The following is an 18879-nucleotide window of genomic DNA, read 5'->3' on the forward strand; positions in this document are numbered from 1 at the left end:
TCTGTAAAGTCAGAGACGTCTTATTTTTTTGTACTGCTCCATCAGTAGATGAGAGGTGAGCTGCAGAGTTCTGGTAAACTCACGTCAACTCAAATTATATGAGAGGCAGAGTTCAGTTAGACATTTAGCCCGGGTTTTCACAACTGACACTAGCACGGTTTTGGATATGCACAGACTGTGTGATGTGGCAGTGCAGTAAGTCATTCTGACAATGGATTTCAGGATGTCCTGTGATTGGCTCTTTGGGGGAGTGGGATGCACACCTATAGTGGAAAAAAGTCTGGAAGAAGTCAAACTAGATTCATAAACCAAATTATTTCTTGTCAATATCATGAGAAGTTGAGGTTTTTTTTAAGATGAAATACTGCAGCTAAGTAACGTGAGTCTTGACTCTTGAGTCTTTGAAATATTGTAAACTGTTGTGAGGTCACACAGTATTGCTACTATATATAGACCTGTTGTTCATGCTCTTGTTCTTCCCTTCATAGAATTGGTACATATGCACTTATTCCAGGAAACCCAAATGAACTCGCAAGAATCAAAGAAGCTTAAGCGTCCGGGGCAGAACGCCTCTTTTCTGTGAGGTTGAGGTTATACTCAACTATAAGACCTCATAACATCCTGTTTTCAGGTTGAACTTGTTTGTTCATCCTCAGAATAAAAAATACAAAGACAACTTGGTGAACTCTCTACCTCTTCATTTCTCCTCTCACCCCAGGAACACACGAAAATGTCCACAACACCAACAATCAATGATCAGTCCTGGGTAGAGAGCTCTATCCATCCATGTTGCTGCAGTGGTTTTATAACCAGTGCGTGAGCGGTGCTTCATGCAAACACGGGCATCCAGGAGCCCTGACTTCTTGGCTCTGCTTGCATCTCAAGCCTCTTGCGGGACATCAGACCTCTCTCCTGGAGGGACAGATGAGATCTCCATCACCATTTCACCATCTCCTCCTCTCATCATCATCAACCCACACTCCTCACCCCCCCCTCTCTCTTGCTCTCTGAGGTGTCTGGTGACTCTGGCCCCTGCTATCTTGCCCCTCCCTTCATCGTGGAGGAGAGAGGGAGAATGAGAGAGGCAGCAGCCCACTACCACCATGTCCCCAGAGGCCCCTTGCCTGCCTGCCCCTCCTGCTGCTCAGTACAGCTGTGCCTCAGTACCAGACCCTGACCAGCTGGGATCTCATCCCTGCCAGGGAGCCACGAGAAGAGTGTGTGAGAGCACCTCTCTACTCTCACTCTTCATTAAGTGAACCACTCAGACACTTAACTCCAGCTACAGCTGTCAAACCTCTCCTGCTGCAGTTGAGAAGAACCTCTTTCGAGCATGGCTGTGGCACCCCGGGCCCTGGCACTTCACCTGTCCCTGGTGCTCGCCCTGCTCAGCCTGGCCCCGCCGCCAACCTCGGGAGGATGCCCATCCACTTGTCGCTGCTCTTTTGCCATGCTGCAGTGCCTGGAACCTGATGGTCTCGCCAGCATCCCGATTCTGCCGGCACAAGAGAGCGAGAACGTGACGGAGATGTGAGTAAGACGCGTCACCTGCTCTTTCACTGGATGCACTAGCATGCCTTGATGTTGTTTAATGTTTGGAAAGCTTGATTTTCACTCGTGTTCTCTTGGGTTGATGTTGAGCTTGTTTAGTGTGTCTCAGTTTGGATTAAAATGGAAGTGTCTCACAGATTATTTCATATCTGAATATGAAGATCTAAAGTTTTGTTTGAAAAAGAAAAACTGGTCATTTGTGGCTTTGTACGCTTGATTAGGAGTGTATCCTTGAAGAGCAGTTGTTCTCTGGTTGATATGGTACAGAAGCGAAAGTGTCTGCTGGATGAAGATGGAGCAGTTACACTGACCGTATCAGCTTTGGTTGCACAAACACATGGTTCCCTTCCATTAGTAGTGCTTTTCCCCTTGTTGGAATGGAGATATGACACATGAGGTGTGTTTGTCTTGTCATTGTTTGGCAGTTAATAACATAAATGTCTTACTTTATGTCTTACTGCTCTCAAGGCTTTGCTTTGCTTGTTTTCACCTTCAGCCAAACGGTAGAGCTGAGTAAATCTGCTGTTTGAGATGGATAGGCTTGAACGTAATTTAGTCATTTCAAGTTATTGGTAATCAATTATGGATCGGTGCTTTCAGAAATGATAAAGTGGCCGGGACCGATACCGTCCAGTTTGCATCAGAGAGTCGCCTCGTGGTCTTCAAATGCTCAGATATTTTATCATTTATTTGTTTATATTTATAAGTGGAAATGTATGTCAAGAAATGTTTTAAATGTGCCTTTTTGTTATCATCACTGTTCTGTGACTTGAGTTGCTGCTCTGCTGCTGATCCACTAGATTCAAACTTGTCTTTCCCTCTGTACTGATCACTTCTCTATACTGAGTAAATAGGCCACAGTCAACAATCAGCTGATGTGGTCTGACCAATGTTCAGTCCTAAAGTTTGGGGGGAAAAACTTTTTTAGAATATAAGCAGACTCAAAGTAAACATTACACTTCAGCACTGATAACTAAACTAAATAGTGAGGTTCCATTAGTCTTTTTTGTGTTTCAGAAAGTTATACACATGTTCCTGAGATTGATTAAATCATTAAATCCTTTGTTCACCGTTGTTGAAGTGCACATGCTGTAATATGAGAGGAAACCATTTAGGATTTTCTCAAATCTAAACTCAATTCCCAATGTCGGAACAGCTGATCTGCACATAACACTTGACCTGACCTTAGTTTGCTGGAGCTCAACTGGTGCTCAAATGATGGAGTTTGAAGAAAAAAAACGAAATTCTGATTATGCATCATGTGGTTTGGCAGTTTTAAAGTAGATGCTGCAGTTCTTCATGCGCAACAAGCGTCATTTATTTATATATTTTCCATAATGTACGCAGCTGAGGGCCGGTGTGTGAGAGAGTCTTTGATTAAAACTCGTCCAAGTCTCTGCCTCGTCTGCCTCGTCTGCCTCGTTTTTTTGTTGTCACTTGCCTGCGGCAGATGACTGTTATTTGTCATTGGCTTTTTAAAACTTTGAAGGAGAAAAAAAAGAAAGAAATAAGTAGAAGCTTGACCACCTGTGATTTAAAAAAGGGGCTGCTGTATTATTATGCAACCCACCATCAGCTCCAGCATGGAAAACTAAATGTCACTCTCTACACTGCCACGCTGTTCCCTCTTTGTTCTGTTCCCTGGATCAGAGCAATTAGCACTAGTTAAGACTGAATTTTTTTTTGTGAAATGCTATTTCGATTCTCTCCACTTTTTCTTTCTCTCTCTCTCGCTGTTTTTTTTTCCTGTATTCTGTATTCCTATAGTCTCTCTCTCTCTTACTCCTTGTATTTCCTTGTACCTGCAGTGAAGCGTACTTGGTAGCGCTCAGGGTGATGCTTGACATTCTCTCTCTCTCTCTCGCAACCACTCAGTCAATAAGTGAGAGAGTCTTCCTCTGCTTCCATTTATTGCGGCGCTCTACATGCCAGCAAACAACAACACTCACAGTATTGGCCGTGCATACGAATACAGCCGGTGTGCAGGACAAACAAGGAGCCATTAACTGCAGAACAGGAGCTGAAATTCATCATACGCCGAGTTATAAATTCAATTTCGTGAATTGCCAGTCAATGCCCCCACCCGGGAACAATACATGATATACAACCCACTTGGCTCAATCAAATAAGTGAGGGCGCTGGGTGATCCTGGGCCCACCTGCCCTGTAATCACATTATTGCTGCGTGGGTCAATCAGACATGAATAAAAAGGTTTGTGTGTCGCAGCTGACAAACGGAGAACTGGCGGTTTCAAACAATGGCACGCGCGAGAAAGTGCTGTCATCATGTCAAAATTACTGTTTGTATTATTTTCCCGCCGATCCATCCATCCATAAGGGTTAAACAATTAAATATCTATTTGCAGTTTTTCTTACCTATATTGCGATTGCGAGTTACGGAGCACGGGAGGTGACATCTGTGCAGGGGAAACAACTGTCCTGAGACTTTGTAACACGTTGATGACGCTTGTTATTGTTACTGATCGCCACATGTTATGGATTTTTTCCAACTAAAATAAGTCGGACAATCGGCTACAACTTCATATTCATCTGAAAACTGTCAGCTGGCTGCGATCTGAGTGTGTAGGGACCGTCTACTAAAATTATTTTATAGGCACTACATTGTATTATGATGATGATTTCTTGCTGATATTCTGCATAATAAATTCCCATAAATTATAATAGATGTAATAGTATAATCTAAATAAATTCCAAATAGGTGTTGTAGTATAATCTAGAGGATACTAATGAAGCGTGCAGACATTACACTGTATTATGGTGAAGAAAAGCTTTTGAGACAATCTACCATTGCATACTAATCAATAAATTGGTCAAAAGTTATTTAAGTGGGAGAAGTTTGTGAAGTTAGGTGTCCCCCAGGGAACGGTATTAGGCCCAAAATGTTTTACCCAATGATATATCATGTAAAGTTTCAAATGTATTACAGTTTGTAACACTAATGTTTTTTTTTTATTGTTTAGTGTTGTTTACAACATTAATGGGTAATATTAACAGGTTCTATCACTGATTTTGAATAAAACAAAAATAATGTTAGAACAAATGCACAGGTTAAACTAAAGATTGATGGGGTCAAATCAAAAGAGTTCATGAAATAATCACATATTAAATGTGTACATACAAAGATTGTATTTCTGTAATATATAAAGCAAAGACAGAATTAATACTACTCTTGTCTTATAATATTTACGATAGTACCATGCTGAGATTTGGGGTAACAACTACATTACCACTATTTATTCTTCAAAAACGTGCAGTAAGGATTATTCACAATGTCTGTCATCTGGAAAAAACAAACCCATTGTTTTTACAGTTAGAATTACTGTCTGCAATGGTACAAATAATGTTCAAAGACAGAAATGATCTTTTACCCGAAAATATCCAGAAACTGTTCACTGCCAACTTAAGGAACAATCTGAACTTCAAAATGCATTGCCTTCACATGATGTGAATTGGAAATAAAGCAGTGTCCAAGTTTGAAAGTGTTTAAAAGGAAATGTAAAGATTTAATGTAAATGCTCCAAGTTAACAGGTGGTGTAGGGGCTCTCACTTGTTTGCTGCACTCTTGACGAAACATATGTACATTTAGATAATGTGTTACACATTTACTTGACAAATAGACAGTAAATGAAAGGAAGCAGACTATTTGTGGGAGCCAATAAGTTCTACTTCTTCTCACTTGTTTTATGGTATGCAACTTTGTTTGCATTATCTGTTGGATATGTTGTCTGGCATTTCCTTGTGGTACTTTACTTTGTTATCAGATACGTTTGTGTTTGCATATATGCTTGCATATTTGAAATTCTTTTCATTTTTCTTTGTCCACAGATGTCACCTCCTGGGCTCTGTAGTGACCTGATTTGCAGCACAACTTGTAACTAAATCTTCAGTTCAATAGTTACTGTGTTATGGATTTAAAATTAGATGGAGCCTTTTCTGTGGAACAGTCTGCCAGGTCACATAAGAGCTGCCCAGACACATGACACTTTTAAGTCAAGATCTACACACTTGCTTTGAATTTTAATCCCAGTTAAGCTTGACATACTGTATATTTATTCTCATTTTTAGATGCCCTTTTATTTATTTATTTATTTATTTATTCTGTGTGCTTTTATTGCTGTGCTTTATATATTGTATTTGTTTCCTTCCATTCTTTATTTGTATTGTTTTATTGGGCAACGGTGCTTGTCTTTAAAAATCTGCTATATGAATAAGGTTGAGCTTGACCATACCAACAAGTGTACTCTAATACAAGATGAGAATATAATATATGGAATACAAAATATACCAATATACAGCCTTTGCCATGTTCTAACTGAATTTTCTAACTGCTGACTGATGACAACATGACGAAACAAAAAAGCTCGTTGAACACTCACTTAAATTTTCACTCTCACCTCATCAGTCTAACAACAGAAATCTCTGCTCTTACTTTTCACCAAACTGTGGCTGGATGGTCATATCATTTTTTTGTCCTAAAATGGCGTTTCCAAATGAAAATGTAGTCGAGTTAATGAGAGCCTCAGTCACCTTTTCAGTATCCCACATCCAATCATGTGCCAGAACTCCAGAAAAAAGGCACAGTCCTCTTTACTTCCTTACTTCAACCCTTTGTCGGTGAATAAATGCCTCGACCCCTCACCAAGGACGGAGGCAGGGAAATGCTAACGACTGCTGTTTGACCAAGGGTCTTGGTCCCCAAAAAAACCGAGGATAAGGTTAACTGGACAATCTGCATTGACCATAGGTGTGAATGTGAGAGTGAATGTTTGTTTGTTTCTGGTGTCTAGTGACCTGTCCAGGTATGAGTATGAGTTAATAAATGATACTTTATTTTTATTAATGGAATATACTGTATACAGGTTTGTAGCCTTTGGGTCTTCAGCTCTTTACATTAAACATTACCTATACTCAGGTAATCATCAATACATGTTCGGTAAGACCTCTGCACATTCAAATTTTATATATTTATTCTTCATATTTTATTGTGGTTGCAACAACTCCTGTCCTGGAAATAATATGATAAATATTTTTTAATTACATGGTTCATTTTATGTGGAGAAGAAAGCTTTCTCAAGGATATTTTGTGTTGTGGACAAAATCCCTCAACGTTTGAATCGAGTGAATCTAGTCTTTTCAAACCAGCTTCACAATGAAGTGTCCTCCTGAGCTAAATGGACAACATTCATGTATGAGTGAGTGCGGCGAGTGCAGTGAGAGGTGTAGGACGGTTTACTCGGGCTGGATCCTTGGTGGGTCGGATCAAACGGTCCATGTAAACATCCCCTGAAAAGAGCCGAAGCCGTCCTTGCGCTGAGTGCTGAATTGATCCACAGCTTGGGAGTTATTCTGAGCAATGGCTGTGTCTGGAAAAGTGGAAAATGACTCACTGAGAAGAATTTCCCATCAGCCTCATCTACCTCACATCTCTTAAGGCATTATCATTTTCCACATGAGTAGTAGATTAAGTTCTGATTGGAGCTTTGTGGTCCATGGGTCCCTGGACATCTCGGCTGGTTTTGTTATCCATTGATGGTTTGTTCAGTGCATGTCAGGAAGGTCAGACACTTGTCAGTGGGGGTTGAATCCTTCTTTTAGTCTATCACCATAGCTCTGACTGTCGTGTACTTAGCCTCAGGGTTGCACAGTTTCTTCTCATGCTGTTCCTTCTCTGTTGTTCCTCTGCTTTCTGAATAAAGACGCCTGTAAAAGTGGGTGAAGTAATTAGCTGAGTATTGACACAAAGGTTACAGGGGTGACTCATTTCAGTCCAGCCTATTTTTTTGCCTTGTTGAGATAGTTAATAGATGGCCATTTTGGGAAAATGTTCCTCTTTTGTTCTCTTCATCTTAACAAATCAGTATTTTTTTGATCATCTGATCAAAGTTTTAGTTTCCTACAATTCAAACACATAACTCTACATTCATGCCCGGTTAAGAAATGTATTCACTTTGTATAATTTCCAAGTGCTTTGTGTCTTGTCTGTTATTGTCATTCAGCTTTAGAGTTGAAGTGAACATTGTCTACCCAGCGAACTAAAAGGTCAAGTTAAAGTGTGTGTATTTTAATGCTCTTTCTGTGTCTCTCTTCCTCTCTCTTCTATGAAACAGTTACATAGAAAACCAAGTTGGTCTGGAGAATATCACAGAGTTGGATCTCGTTAACTACAGAGAGCTGAAGAACCTGTAAGTTATTCTACTTTCGCACACAGGAGACTGACATTGTGTAATACAGTTGTAATGTTATATACCGAGTCCTGTTTGCTCTATAAGACAATCTCTCATTACAAAATGACATTTCACACAGCTGATTGATTACTAAATTCTCCTCAGAAAGGAAAGTTCACCCAGATTATTAGTTAGTGTGTTAGTATAGGTTTTGACATTATACCAATAGGCAACAATTCCATTGCCAGGACTTGGTGCCAGCTTGGTGTCCACACACTTTGGCCACTATTTGAAAAATTAGAATTCTAGCGCATCCCTTTAAATATAAAGAAATGCCCATTGACTGTTGGCAAATGAGTGAGAACGCAATGCTGATTAAATCTATCAGCTCCACACGACTCTCTGCTTGTCTCAGGATAGCGTTTATATTCAGGTGCTGCACACAGGAAATGATTTTTTTGAGGGAGACATCTGCAAAGAAGTGTCCACGTTAAATTTCAGAAGTGAATTCTACCGCACTGAGCACTGCTGCTGTATTCACTCAAACGCTCCCTGTCAGGTCTGATAGTTTTGCTTGACAGAGCCTGTTTTCACACGAAAGGCGCAGCATAGACATACTATTGCACTGTTTCTGTTCATAATAAGAACAGAAAAAGTGCACAATAGAATAATAATGACAACAACAACAATTACAAAAATCACCAAAGGTTACGCACTGCACCTTTAACAGAAACTGGCTGGACTCCACATTATTCATAATCTCTGTCATGTGCATGGTAGTAAATAAAGAGAATATAGGCAAGATGGTTCCCAGGTACTTATATCAAACAAACTTACATCTGAAAAGTGTTGATGTTTGTTCATTTGAGGCGGGAAACAAACAATCGAGTAACTGTTAAAAATGTGCTTCAATGTGTCTCGTGTTTTTTTTTGTTTTTTTTTAAATCTGTCCCTGAGCTTTGTTTTGACATGCATCGATGTTTTCTCTTCTCTCCAGCACTGTCACATCATGTAAGCTGAGGCTCATCTCTGCCAATGCCTTCCAGTACAACCCCAAGCTCCAGTATGTGTAAGTGTCCTTGTCAATACACAGCGATTGTCTTCCCTTTTGTCTTGTTGTGACCGTGTGTGCGTCTGCCTATTTGTTGCTGTCAGTCAGAGCTCGCTGGCTCTTTGATGCTGAACATGTAACGTGAAATGATGCTGAACTTGGCTTGTCATCACGTTTATGGTTATTATGAGTACAGATACAAAAAAAACAAAAAAAGTACACAAATGTTTAAAATCGAATTGAATTTGTGACATCTGGAAACACGTCACAGTTCAAAGTTCACTTGGCTCGTTTTTATGAACAAAAAGAAAAGGAAAAAACGGTCTAATTTGTGACTTCTGCGCAATTATTGCTACTTTACATCATGACCAAAAATGAATTGTAACTTTGACTCAACGGCACACAAGAAGACAAAACGCATTTTTTAAAGCCTGAATATGTGACCTATAAACACACAGGATGTCCATATAAGGAGTTGTGCATGTGCTCACACAGGCAGGGATCTGTGCCGCGTGAGTACTCAGGCTTAAATAAGAGGGTAAAGAAGCTGTAGAGTGAACTTTTAAGTATAAACGAATGTCCGTTAAGTTCAAACAATTGTCAAAAGAGTTTACACAATACTGATAATCAGCTGTACAGGATTCTGTGTTTCTCAGTATGGCATTATTTTTGATTTCGTCTTTGGCTGTGGAGACACGGAGTGATGCCTTTTACATCACGACTGTTGGAGGGAAGGCAGAATCAGAACATACGTATATATACACTAGTAAAAGTGAAACGGCAGTGACCTTTAGGTTAAGGGAGTAACCTAGATTCTCCAAGAGAGGCAAAATCTAACATACACAGAACGCAGGCACATGGTAAACAGGTACTGGCACTAGTGAATGTTCCAGAACAATCCAGAACCATTATATGTTATGAGGACATATCAAGTGGAACCATCAAATCTGTCTATTCATTAGCAGCTGACTGTTATCTCCACCATCTTGTCCCTGTGCCAGTTTACTTTGAGTGTGTACAACATGTCTGATGGTTTTTTTTTATCTGAAAGACAAGTGGGTTTTGAGGACGAGGGTTGGGTTGGAGGCGGCGGTGGCTGTGACGGGTGAGCTTGAGAAATTGGAGAAGACATCCACCAGTCACCTTTTACTCGCTCGCTTTGGCGGATTATCGACAACTGATGCATAATAAATACACTCCACTAAGGGTCCATTATCACTTAATCAATATTTTCACTGTGGAGAAGGAGGAGGAGGGTGGCCTGGGGTCGGGTGCTGTATATGGAGGGGGGACGCTTACGTGTGACAGATGTGTGTCTGAGATAAAGAGGCACTGGCAATAACCAAATCAAGCACATGAACATGGAGGCAGCTCAGGCTTCTTTTCTTTTTCCTTCTCCCCGTCGTCTTCACCCACAATCCTCCTCAACCTCAGTCATCTTTCATTAAAATGCGCTCATGGCTAAGGGAGAATGACCCGTTCTTCCCGGCTCTGCTCTTCCCCTGTGGACCCGTGGAGGAATCGAGCTGGTAATGGATAAGCCCCAATGGCTAACCCATCTGACATGAACTTTTGGGAGCAAGGAAAACAAATAATTGAACCCTTGGCCCTGCCAGAGTGAATATGTATTGGCTTTCATGTTTGTGTTCCCCAGTGTAGCTTTTTTGTCATCTTCAGAGGGAGGTTTATTTACAGCCTGGCTTCTTCACTGTCTGAGGGACATTTGAGAGCAACTGTGATCATATTTTAGTAGCCTGAGAGGATTGAAAGCAGCTACTGTAGCCTCATTATGGTAGCATGGCGTACATTACAAGGGATGAGCCGATACCATATGACAGTATTGGTATCAGTCCAATACTGACCAAAATCACTGGATTGGATGTTGGAAAAAGAAGAAAAAAGTGAAATCTGACTCAATCCAGTCATTTCGGTCAGTATCAGGCCGGTACCATACATCAGTCCTAAATCATTAGATTGGATGTTGGAAAATTTAAAAAAGTGAAATCTAACTCAAACCATTAATATTACATAAACACCATATATACATAGTTATATCAGTACAAATTAAGTTGTTTGAAAGAGGCAAAAGACTGATATCTGTTGCTATACAAGTATCAAAAGTGGTGTGGAGCCCTCCCTATACCAATCCAATCCAATCTATACATTGTGTAGGCTTAATTTAAGAGTGTTTATTGGCTCACGTGTGATATATTACCCATGCTTAAAACTACAAATCATTTGGTCTTAAAATTAGACTTTTATAGGCACTTGACAGAGGCAAATTCTACACATAATACTTTATAAAACACAACTGCTGTCTCATATCAAGTCAAGTTACTTAGTTTTTGCCCGTAGGCATATTTAAGACAGAAAGTACGACTTAAATGCAATTTTGAACGAGATGGACGAGTTGATGTAACCGTCGAAATAATCCCGGAGACATTATTTGAAGGTTGAAATCCTACACTGCATACACATATAACAGGTAAATCTCTGATTTCAACAGTGCACTGACAAGAAACTCTGTTTCAGGGGAAACAGGGGAAACAGGGGAAGAAACTGACAAGAAACTCTGTTTCTTGTCAGTTTCTCTACTGTGTTGATGCGCGTCCTTCCTCTGATGAAGTGTTTGCGACTAATCACCTAATGTACCGAACAGCATGTAAACCTCAGGGATTGTTCTCGAGGTGTTTATGAGCGCAGCTCCTGGCTGTTGTGAAATACTTGCCGAGTTGATTGATCAGAGCCCATTTGGATGCATTAACGTTTTCCACTGAGAGTAATTCAAAGCAGGTAAGGATTGTTCTGAAAGAGAGCAATCAAATCACAGTGGGATGCAACAGCAGAGCAAGACGGGATTACAATAAAGAAAAGAACATGCCAACTTTTTTTTGTTTTTGTTTTTTTTTCTCCCTTTTTAAAACTGTGTGGGTTCTTTGTGAAAGGTTTATACTTTTTCTCAGATCATTAAGACACTGTGCAAGACGCTGTGATACTTACTGTTGCCTCAATTTGTTTATTGTGTATAATATTGGAAACTCAAAGGTAATTCACAAGCTAACTGCAAATGAATGTATTTCATATACAATGAAACGTGTTTTTTCTCTGTTTTTACAGGAACCTGGCATCAAACTCTCTGGAGCACATTTCCTGGAGGGTGTTTCATTATCTACCTTTGCTCAACCTGTGAGTCACTTCCTTTAGTTGAAACCAAGTGGTTGTAGCTGTTTTTTGAGTGAAATGAGCAGCAAATGCCTTGGCTGACTATTTTCACCATGTACTGTAAAGGCAGGGGATAATCTGAAACCTCTGGTACAAATCACAGGAGTTTGCATTAGCACAATCCCTGTGTCGTCTTCCACAGTCAGATACAGGCCAACGAGTCCTTGAGTAAAAAAAGCTTTTTCATATAATGAAGAAGGAAAATTAAATGTGCTTTGAAAACCGTGTCTATGTCTGGAGATTGAAAACAGATTCTCTTCAATGTAGAGTCAAGTAGACCAGTCAGTCCTAGATCTGATCCGGGACCCACTGATGGGTCTCAGCATTGGGTGCCAAGATACATTAATTTCTCTTTGTAATGTTTCCATCTCTTCTTTTTGCTCTTCTTCCTCAGAGTACTGAAGGACAACCCTCTCGCCTGCTCATGTGACCTCTACTGGCTGAAGGAGTGGCAGCACAATGACCGAGGTGACCTGGACAACCAAATGCTGTCCTGTTTCTCTGACAACCAGGAAGTTCCCCTCAACTTGTTGGTGATCGATAATTGCAGTGAGTTTGAGATTTCATGTTGTTGTTGTACTGTTTATTATACAAAATAATGCATGTTTACAGTGAGACGTCCGATCGAATCAGGATCGCTCACAGAGCACAGACCTCTGCCAAGGCTTAAACACTTTTGGCGCTTTTCCATCATGCAGTTCGAGCACTCCTCGGCTCGCCTCCACTCAGGTTTTTTGGCTTTTCCATTAGGGACAGTACCTGGTACATGGTGCTTTTTTTTAGTACCTGCTCTGGCGAGGTTCCAAGTGAGCTGAGCCGATACTGAAACGTGATGTCGATAGACTGCCGGCCACTGATTGGTCAGAGAGTGTCGTCACGAGCGCGACGTTGAACTCAGGGGGGTACTATGAAGTAATGGAAAAACAACATTACTGATACCTAACCGTGTAAAGTCAAGTTAAGAAGTGTGGAATGGAAAAGCACCATTTTTCACCTAAAATCTATTAATATATAATATGTTATTAATATGTATTTTCTTTGGAGCTGAAAGGCTTTCTGGATCTACCTGCTTATTGTCTTGCAGAAGCATGACAAAATTCATCCTGATCAGTTAAGACAATCGTTCTCAAACTTTTTTTTTTCTCGGGCCCCCCTTTGGAGGAAGACATTTCCTGAATACATACAATATTAGAATAAACGTTTACTTTTCTGTCAGTAATTTGCAATAAAAAAAGAAATGTTTTGCTTTACCAATACAAATAACCTCGTCATTTTTTTTAAACAATAAATCCATTTCAATAACAAAGAATTCTTTAACAATATCAATCATTTTTGCTTTGTTGTTTACACCGGCAGTTTGTTTTAAACCACTTTCCAGCAGTTTCATGCTGCTGTCGTCTGCCATTGTTTTGAGACACAACACACAGAGAGGTCTTTCTTCATCTCCTACCATTCACCGTGAATCCAAGACTGAGATAAGCGTTGTCATATGTATATATATGTATATATATATACATATATAGATATATATATACACAATATAACATTTAAAAGCAGCACGATTTTCTATGTATTAAAACATTGAAACATGTCAGACCTCGAAAACCTCAACATTGATTTTTGTCTTCGTCATGTGGAGTAATGAATATTTGAAATGATGCGGCCTCATCCAGATGGATTGAAATTGAAAAATAAAAATGATTTGTTGTTTCCATTATGTGTATTAATGCCTTCAGCAGGCAGGTGCAGTGAAATGCAGGGAAGAAATTAGCTCAGCATTGCCTCCGTAATCACATACAGTAGGAACATCTCGTTGCCAGGAAACATACGAGAGAGTTTTTGTGTTCTTTTCTCCTTCTGAGTCATTCCATTTTATTACCGACTCACTCTTCTATGCTTGTGTATTATTCCCCTCCGTTTCTCTCAGGTTTGCCTGTGGTGTCCATCATCTCCTCCAAAGACAAGATTCAAGAAGGAGGAAACCTGACGTTTGAGTGTCACGTGACCGGAAGTCCGACTCCCAACGTGAGATGGCGAACAGATGATCTCTACTCCCATTTTTTCACTGAGGTATAGTCAAAGATTTCAGTATATCCTTATGATATGTTCTAAATGTAATGCTCTGCATGGATTTTCCAGTTTGTAGTCAGAACTCAGACTTTTTAAGGTCGTTGAAGGAACGACCCCTGAACTTGGAGTGAACTCACATACACTGAGTTACAAGATACCAGATACAATACACGGATTTTATTCCCGTTAATAGCACTTAATAGTTAATTGCGTCGTTTTTGTGTCGACTGGTATAGTCCGGGATATGTTCGCATTAGGGTTGGGTACCGTTCATAATACGGTACCAGTATCGGTATCTGGAATTTGGTACCGGTAACAAACGGTACCTTATTTCGGTATTTCGAAAATGTTTTTTCAGTCTACACTTCTCAGTTTCAGTTTTAAGAAGATTTAAGAACAGTAAATAAATACACATAAATAAATAAATGTTAGTTAGCTGATAATTACCTGAACATGTCGATGAGGTGGATTTTGTCGTCAGCGTTTATTATTATAACATCAAATTATTATTATTTTTTATAAATTTTATAAAAAATTGAAAGTTTTATAAATGTCTATTTTTTCTTTTCTTAGTGAAACAATGCCAAAGCTATTTGTTTGTACTACACAATGTGTAGTAATGTGTTTGAAACAGGTGTAGGCAGTTTTTAATGCGTATTAAATGTAATTAAATAAATAAATATATAAATAAATAAAAAAGAAAATCTTTTACTTGTATTTGAGTAAGCATGTCTCGATTTGTGTCCATTTCCTTGACCTTTAACTTTATTTCACTAACAACTTCACACAATTTCAGTTTTTTTTCTCACGGCTTACGTAACGAGGCTCTTTAGGTGTTGTTTGTTAATGTGCGATGAATAAGGCTCGCTCGGCTTCTGCGATGTATTGATCTCGCAGGAGAGTAAATTGGATCACACTTCATCTCTCTTACCTGAGCACTTTTATCCTGATCCTGCTGCAGCATTGTGGCTGTGGCATTAAAACCTCCTCCGCTCTTTGCAGAAGAGAATCTCGGTCTCCACGTTGGAGCTGGTCCTTTATCTCCGCAACGTTTCCTCCAAAGACAACCTGCGCAATCTCACCTGTGAGGCCGAGAACCAAGCTGGGCCCAGGGAGGAGATGGTGACACTGGACATTGAGTGTAAGTGCCAGCATAATAAAACCACACTCCTGAAAGCGCACATGGCTCAATACAAGTTGTCAGGTTTAATGGAGGTTATGGTGAGAGCACACTGGGGCCTTATTTTATCCCTATAGTGCAGGCGAGGTGGACAGGCAGAGAAAAGAAAATTGCACTGCACTGATTTTTTTTTTTTTTTTTTTTAAAAACGCTCCCTCTACCAATATGAGTATGTACTCACCATGCTTCTAATGGAGCTCTCCGTCGCCTGCCACTCACTCTGGCAACTGGTGAAAAGAGTTAAAATAATGAGTGAAGTGCTGCAGGTATGGCTCACCATTTAATGTATGGGTACAACAACAGGACAAAGGAGAGCGAACTTACCTCTCTTTGCTCTCAAAGAACCACCTCATCCACTCCACGCCACTGCTCTAAATTACACTTGCAGCTTGACCCAGGAGGTTCGCTGTTGTTTTTCTCTTTTCGGATGCATTAGTACGTCTGAGAGTTGGAAGCACCGAGGAATGACAGCACCCAGCGGTCCCACAGAAAACGCAGTCGGATGCATTAGTCATACATTACTGAAAATACAGCCCAAACAATATCATATATCACCAACCCAATGACATTCATTAGGAAATAAAGCCAAAAAAGAGCAAAGGCGCCAATCAGCTGAGGCCAAATGCACGAGCATCAAGGGACAGATAATGAACATCAGGAAAATGGGGCTGATAACCCGTGCGAATATCAGATTTGAGCCTCTGCTAATGGACTTTTCCCTCCTACTCCGGAAAACCGCTTCATCCGCACTGATTGGCAGTCTGTAAATGCGTTAGTGCAGCTAATCTATCAACATCAGCCCCCCTGGTGGACAGACACTCGTTAACCGCTGGCCCTTTAATTACTCTTAATTACCTCCTAGAATAGTGGGTGTTTACTGGTGAGTGGCTCGCTTTGCCATTGAGTCGGTGTGCTTGCAGTTTCCCCTTTCACAGAGCGGATTTTATAAATTATTCTTTCTTATTTTTCTTCTTTTCTTTTTTTACTTTGGTATAAAGGTCATTTCACAGCACACATTTTATCAATATCCATCATCACAAAAGTCAATGATTTTGCACACAAAGCTCCTGATTAACTCAAATCCAGCCTGCAGCAGTAGGGTGTCATTTTGTGCATTTGCCACTTTTTTTTTTTTTTTTTTTTTTTATTAACAAAATGTTCATTGTCTAATTCTGGAGTGAAGTCTGAGAACTGGCAGGCTCATTAAACATAATTCTAGCCTTCCATTTAACCCCTGCAGTGAAATGGCTTGTGTTAGATTAGCACAGGTCTCTAATGGAGGATTAGTTAAATGTGATAAATACTGCTAATTTTTCACTCAGCGTACCAGACTTTAGCCTCGAGCAGAAGAGATGTATGCCTAAGTATGTGCCTTAGCACAGCACTTTCTGAGGCCGGGTCATGGGTTAAGAGCAGCGGAATGGGCCGAGCGCGACGAGGGGGTCTCTGCACTCGAGTCCTGTTCGATCCAAACGAGGCCATTTCCTGTAACGCATTGTTCCGCTGAGCTTCCAGGTAGCTTTTGTGGTCGGGTGCATGACGACGACCAGGATTCATTATTCATCACAGGTCAGCACAGGTTTGCAGCGCTGATGGAGAACATTGATTCATGGAAACTCAAAGAGGACCTATACGGCGCACTTGTCTCACCTTTATGTTACATGTGGTCAGGGGTGCACGTTCAGCATAAATCCACAACATGTACATCGCTGCAATTATTATTTAACTTAATGTAGCGTTCAGTTACTAAGTGCATTTACTCAGGTGCTTTACATATTTATGTGGTCAAATATTTCCATTTTATGCTACATTCATATACACCATTTGTCCTCTAGTTAATAATAAACTTACAAATTTAAATTTTACATTTGAAAAACATTTATTACTTCATGCCATGTGCCACAATTAGCACTTTTACTCTTGACACTATTTATTATAAACCAAAACTGAAATACAATTCTGAATGTATGACTTTTGCTTATAATTGAGCTCTTTTATATCACGTTGGTGCTTTTATTCAAAAAATATGTCTTTATTGCCAAGAGTAGTGTTGTAATTAAAATTATCAACTGTTCTGTAGATTATTTATTAATTATGTATTACAACAGGGGCTAGGCAACATGTTGTTGTTGTTATTGATCAAAAATGTACAGAATAAACCTTTAGAATTATGTAAATTATGTGATCTGAGGGCTAGAACTCAAATTTGTCCCTACTCTAGAGTGTTGGACAATAAGGATCAGGACATATAGTCTCCATCCCAAAATGTGAGCATTTAACAAAAATACCAAAAATAACACTCAAACAAATCTAAATTATATTGATTTAAAAACTGGAAACCTATATATTTCTTTTACCTTTTAAGAGAGACAAAAACCATGGAAGAGAGTCATGGAGAGACATACTGTATGAAGTCTGGGCTGGAGTCCAAGCAGTGATTATGGGGAGATGATTTTTAATTTGGCTCTAATTTATAACTTCTCAGAACTTACTTTTTTTCGTGTTCCTTGAATAACCCTAACCCTAACCCATGGACAAAAAAAAACATTTGAAATTGAAATTAACGCACACAGTCCGAGCAAATATTAATTATTTTGCAGGGCTCCCATAGTCAGTAGATTAAAATGTTACAAAAAGCAAGGAAAGATAGAGAGAATGGCACGGAAATATACAAAACAATATAAAATGGTGTAAAAACAGAAAAACCTGAAATGTATACAAAACCTGTATAAATCATTGTCTCATAGAAATGTCTATACGTTCTTTAAATTAGATAAAAGGCTTTCAGTTTATTACACTTGAGGGAACATTAAGGTAGTAAAAAAATACTACACTTGAGGTTGTGCAGTACTACAGTAGGTAGAGAAGAGGGAAGTCTGGTCCTGTCCAAGTTATACATGTGGTTAGTTATACATCAAACTAACCTAAAAGGATTTTTAACCAACTTTCACCAAATAATTTACTGCCACTTACTTTGTGCTGTCTCCCCAAACACCCCTAATCTTTTCTAACCTTTCATCCCAACAGTTCCCGTCAAAATCCTCTTCCTGAGGGATGCAGTCCAGCAGCATTACTGGTGTTTCCCCTTCGCTGTGGATGGCAACCCTGAACCCAGCATATCCTGGCTGTACAACGGCAACCAACTGATAGAGACGGCGTACGCGTACACCCAGTTCATCACCGACTCAGCCGACGGGTCTGTCAAGCACGGTTGTCTTTTCCTCAACAAGCCCACCCACATCAACAATGGCTACTACACTCTGGTGGTGCAGAACAAACTGGGAAGGGACGAAGCCACCGCCATCGGGATGTTCATGGACAATCCCTTTGACCCTCTTGACCCTGAGGGGATCATTCCTGGTGAGTTCCTGAAAAGACTTCCAGTCAAACTGGTGTCCACTCTTATTTCCAACGCTGTCTTTTTTTTCCTCTAAATGGGAACAAAACTCCCAATATTGGTGCCATGTGCTATTATTTCTTCACTCTTTTCAGACTGGAAGACTGGAAGTTACAGAGCCCTGGAGTTAACATAGATGGAAATTTTAAAGTCTGCACACTTTATAACTCGCACACGCGAGATTTGAGATTTATTTGAAATAAATCTCAAATCTCAAATATAA

At 39.9% G+C, this 18879-nt stretch overlaps 1 protein-coding gene across 2 annotated transcripts in view; it reads left to right on the forward strand.

The window, feature by feature from the left end:
• The first annotated feature begins 600 nt into the window (after positions 1 to 600).
• ntrk1 (neurotrophic tyrosine kinase, receptor, type 1) overlaps positions 601 to 18879 on the forward strand; it is a 35902-nt gene continuing 17623 nt past the window's right edge. Inside the window, exons 1-8 of one of the 2 annotated variants that reach the window (XM_058647543.1) lie at positions 601 to 1530; positions 7680 to 7754; positions 8734 to 8805; positions 11905 to 11973; positions 12404 to 12558; positions 13937 to 14079; positions 15082 to 15220; positions 18287 to 18619. In XM_058647543.1, coding sequence (XP_058503526.1) covers positions 1334 to 1530; positions 7680 to 7754; positions 8734 to 8805; positions 11905 to 11973; positions 12404 to 12558; positions 13937 to 14079; positions 15082 to 15220; positions 18287 to 18619 — 1183 coding nt within the window. In that variant the 5' untranslated portion in view covers positions 601 to 1333. The remainder of the gene's footprint in view (positions 1531 to 7679; positions 7755 to 8733; positions 8806 to 11904; positions 11974 to 12403; positions 12559 to 13936; positions 14080 to 15081; positions 15221 to 18286; positions 18620 to 18879) is intronic. The other variant, XM_058647542.1, reaches the window with a different exon arrangement.

This window comes from Solea solea, chromosome 13 (assembly GCF_958295425.1).
Source record: "Solea solea chromosome 13, fSolSol10.1, whole genome shotgun sequence".
In the NCBI taxonomy this organism is placed as follows: Eukaryota; Metazoa; Chordata; class Actinopteri; order Pleuronectiformes; family Soleidae; genus Solea; species Solea solea.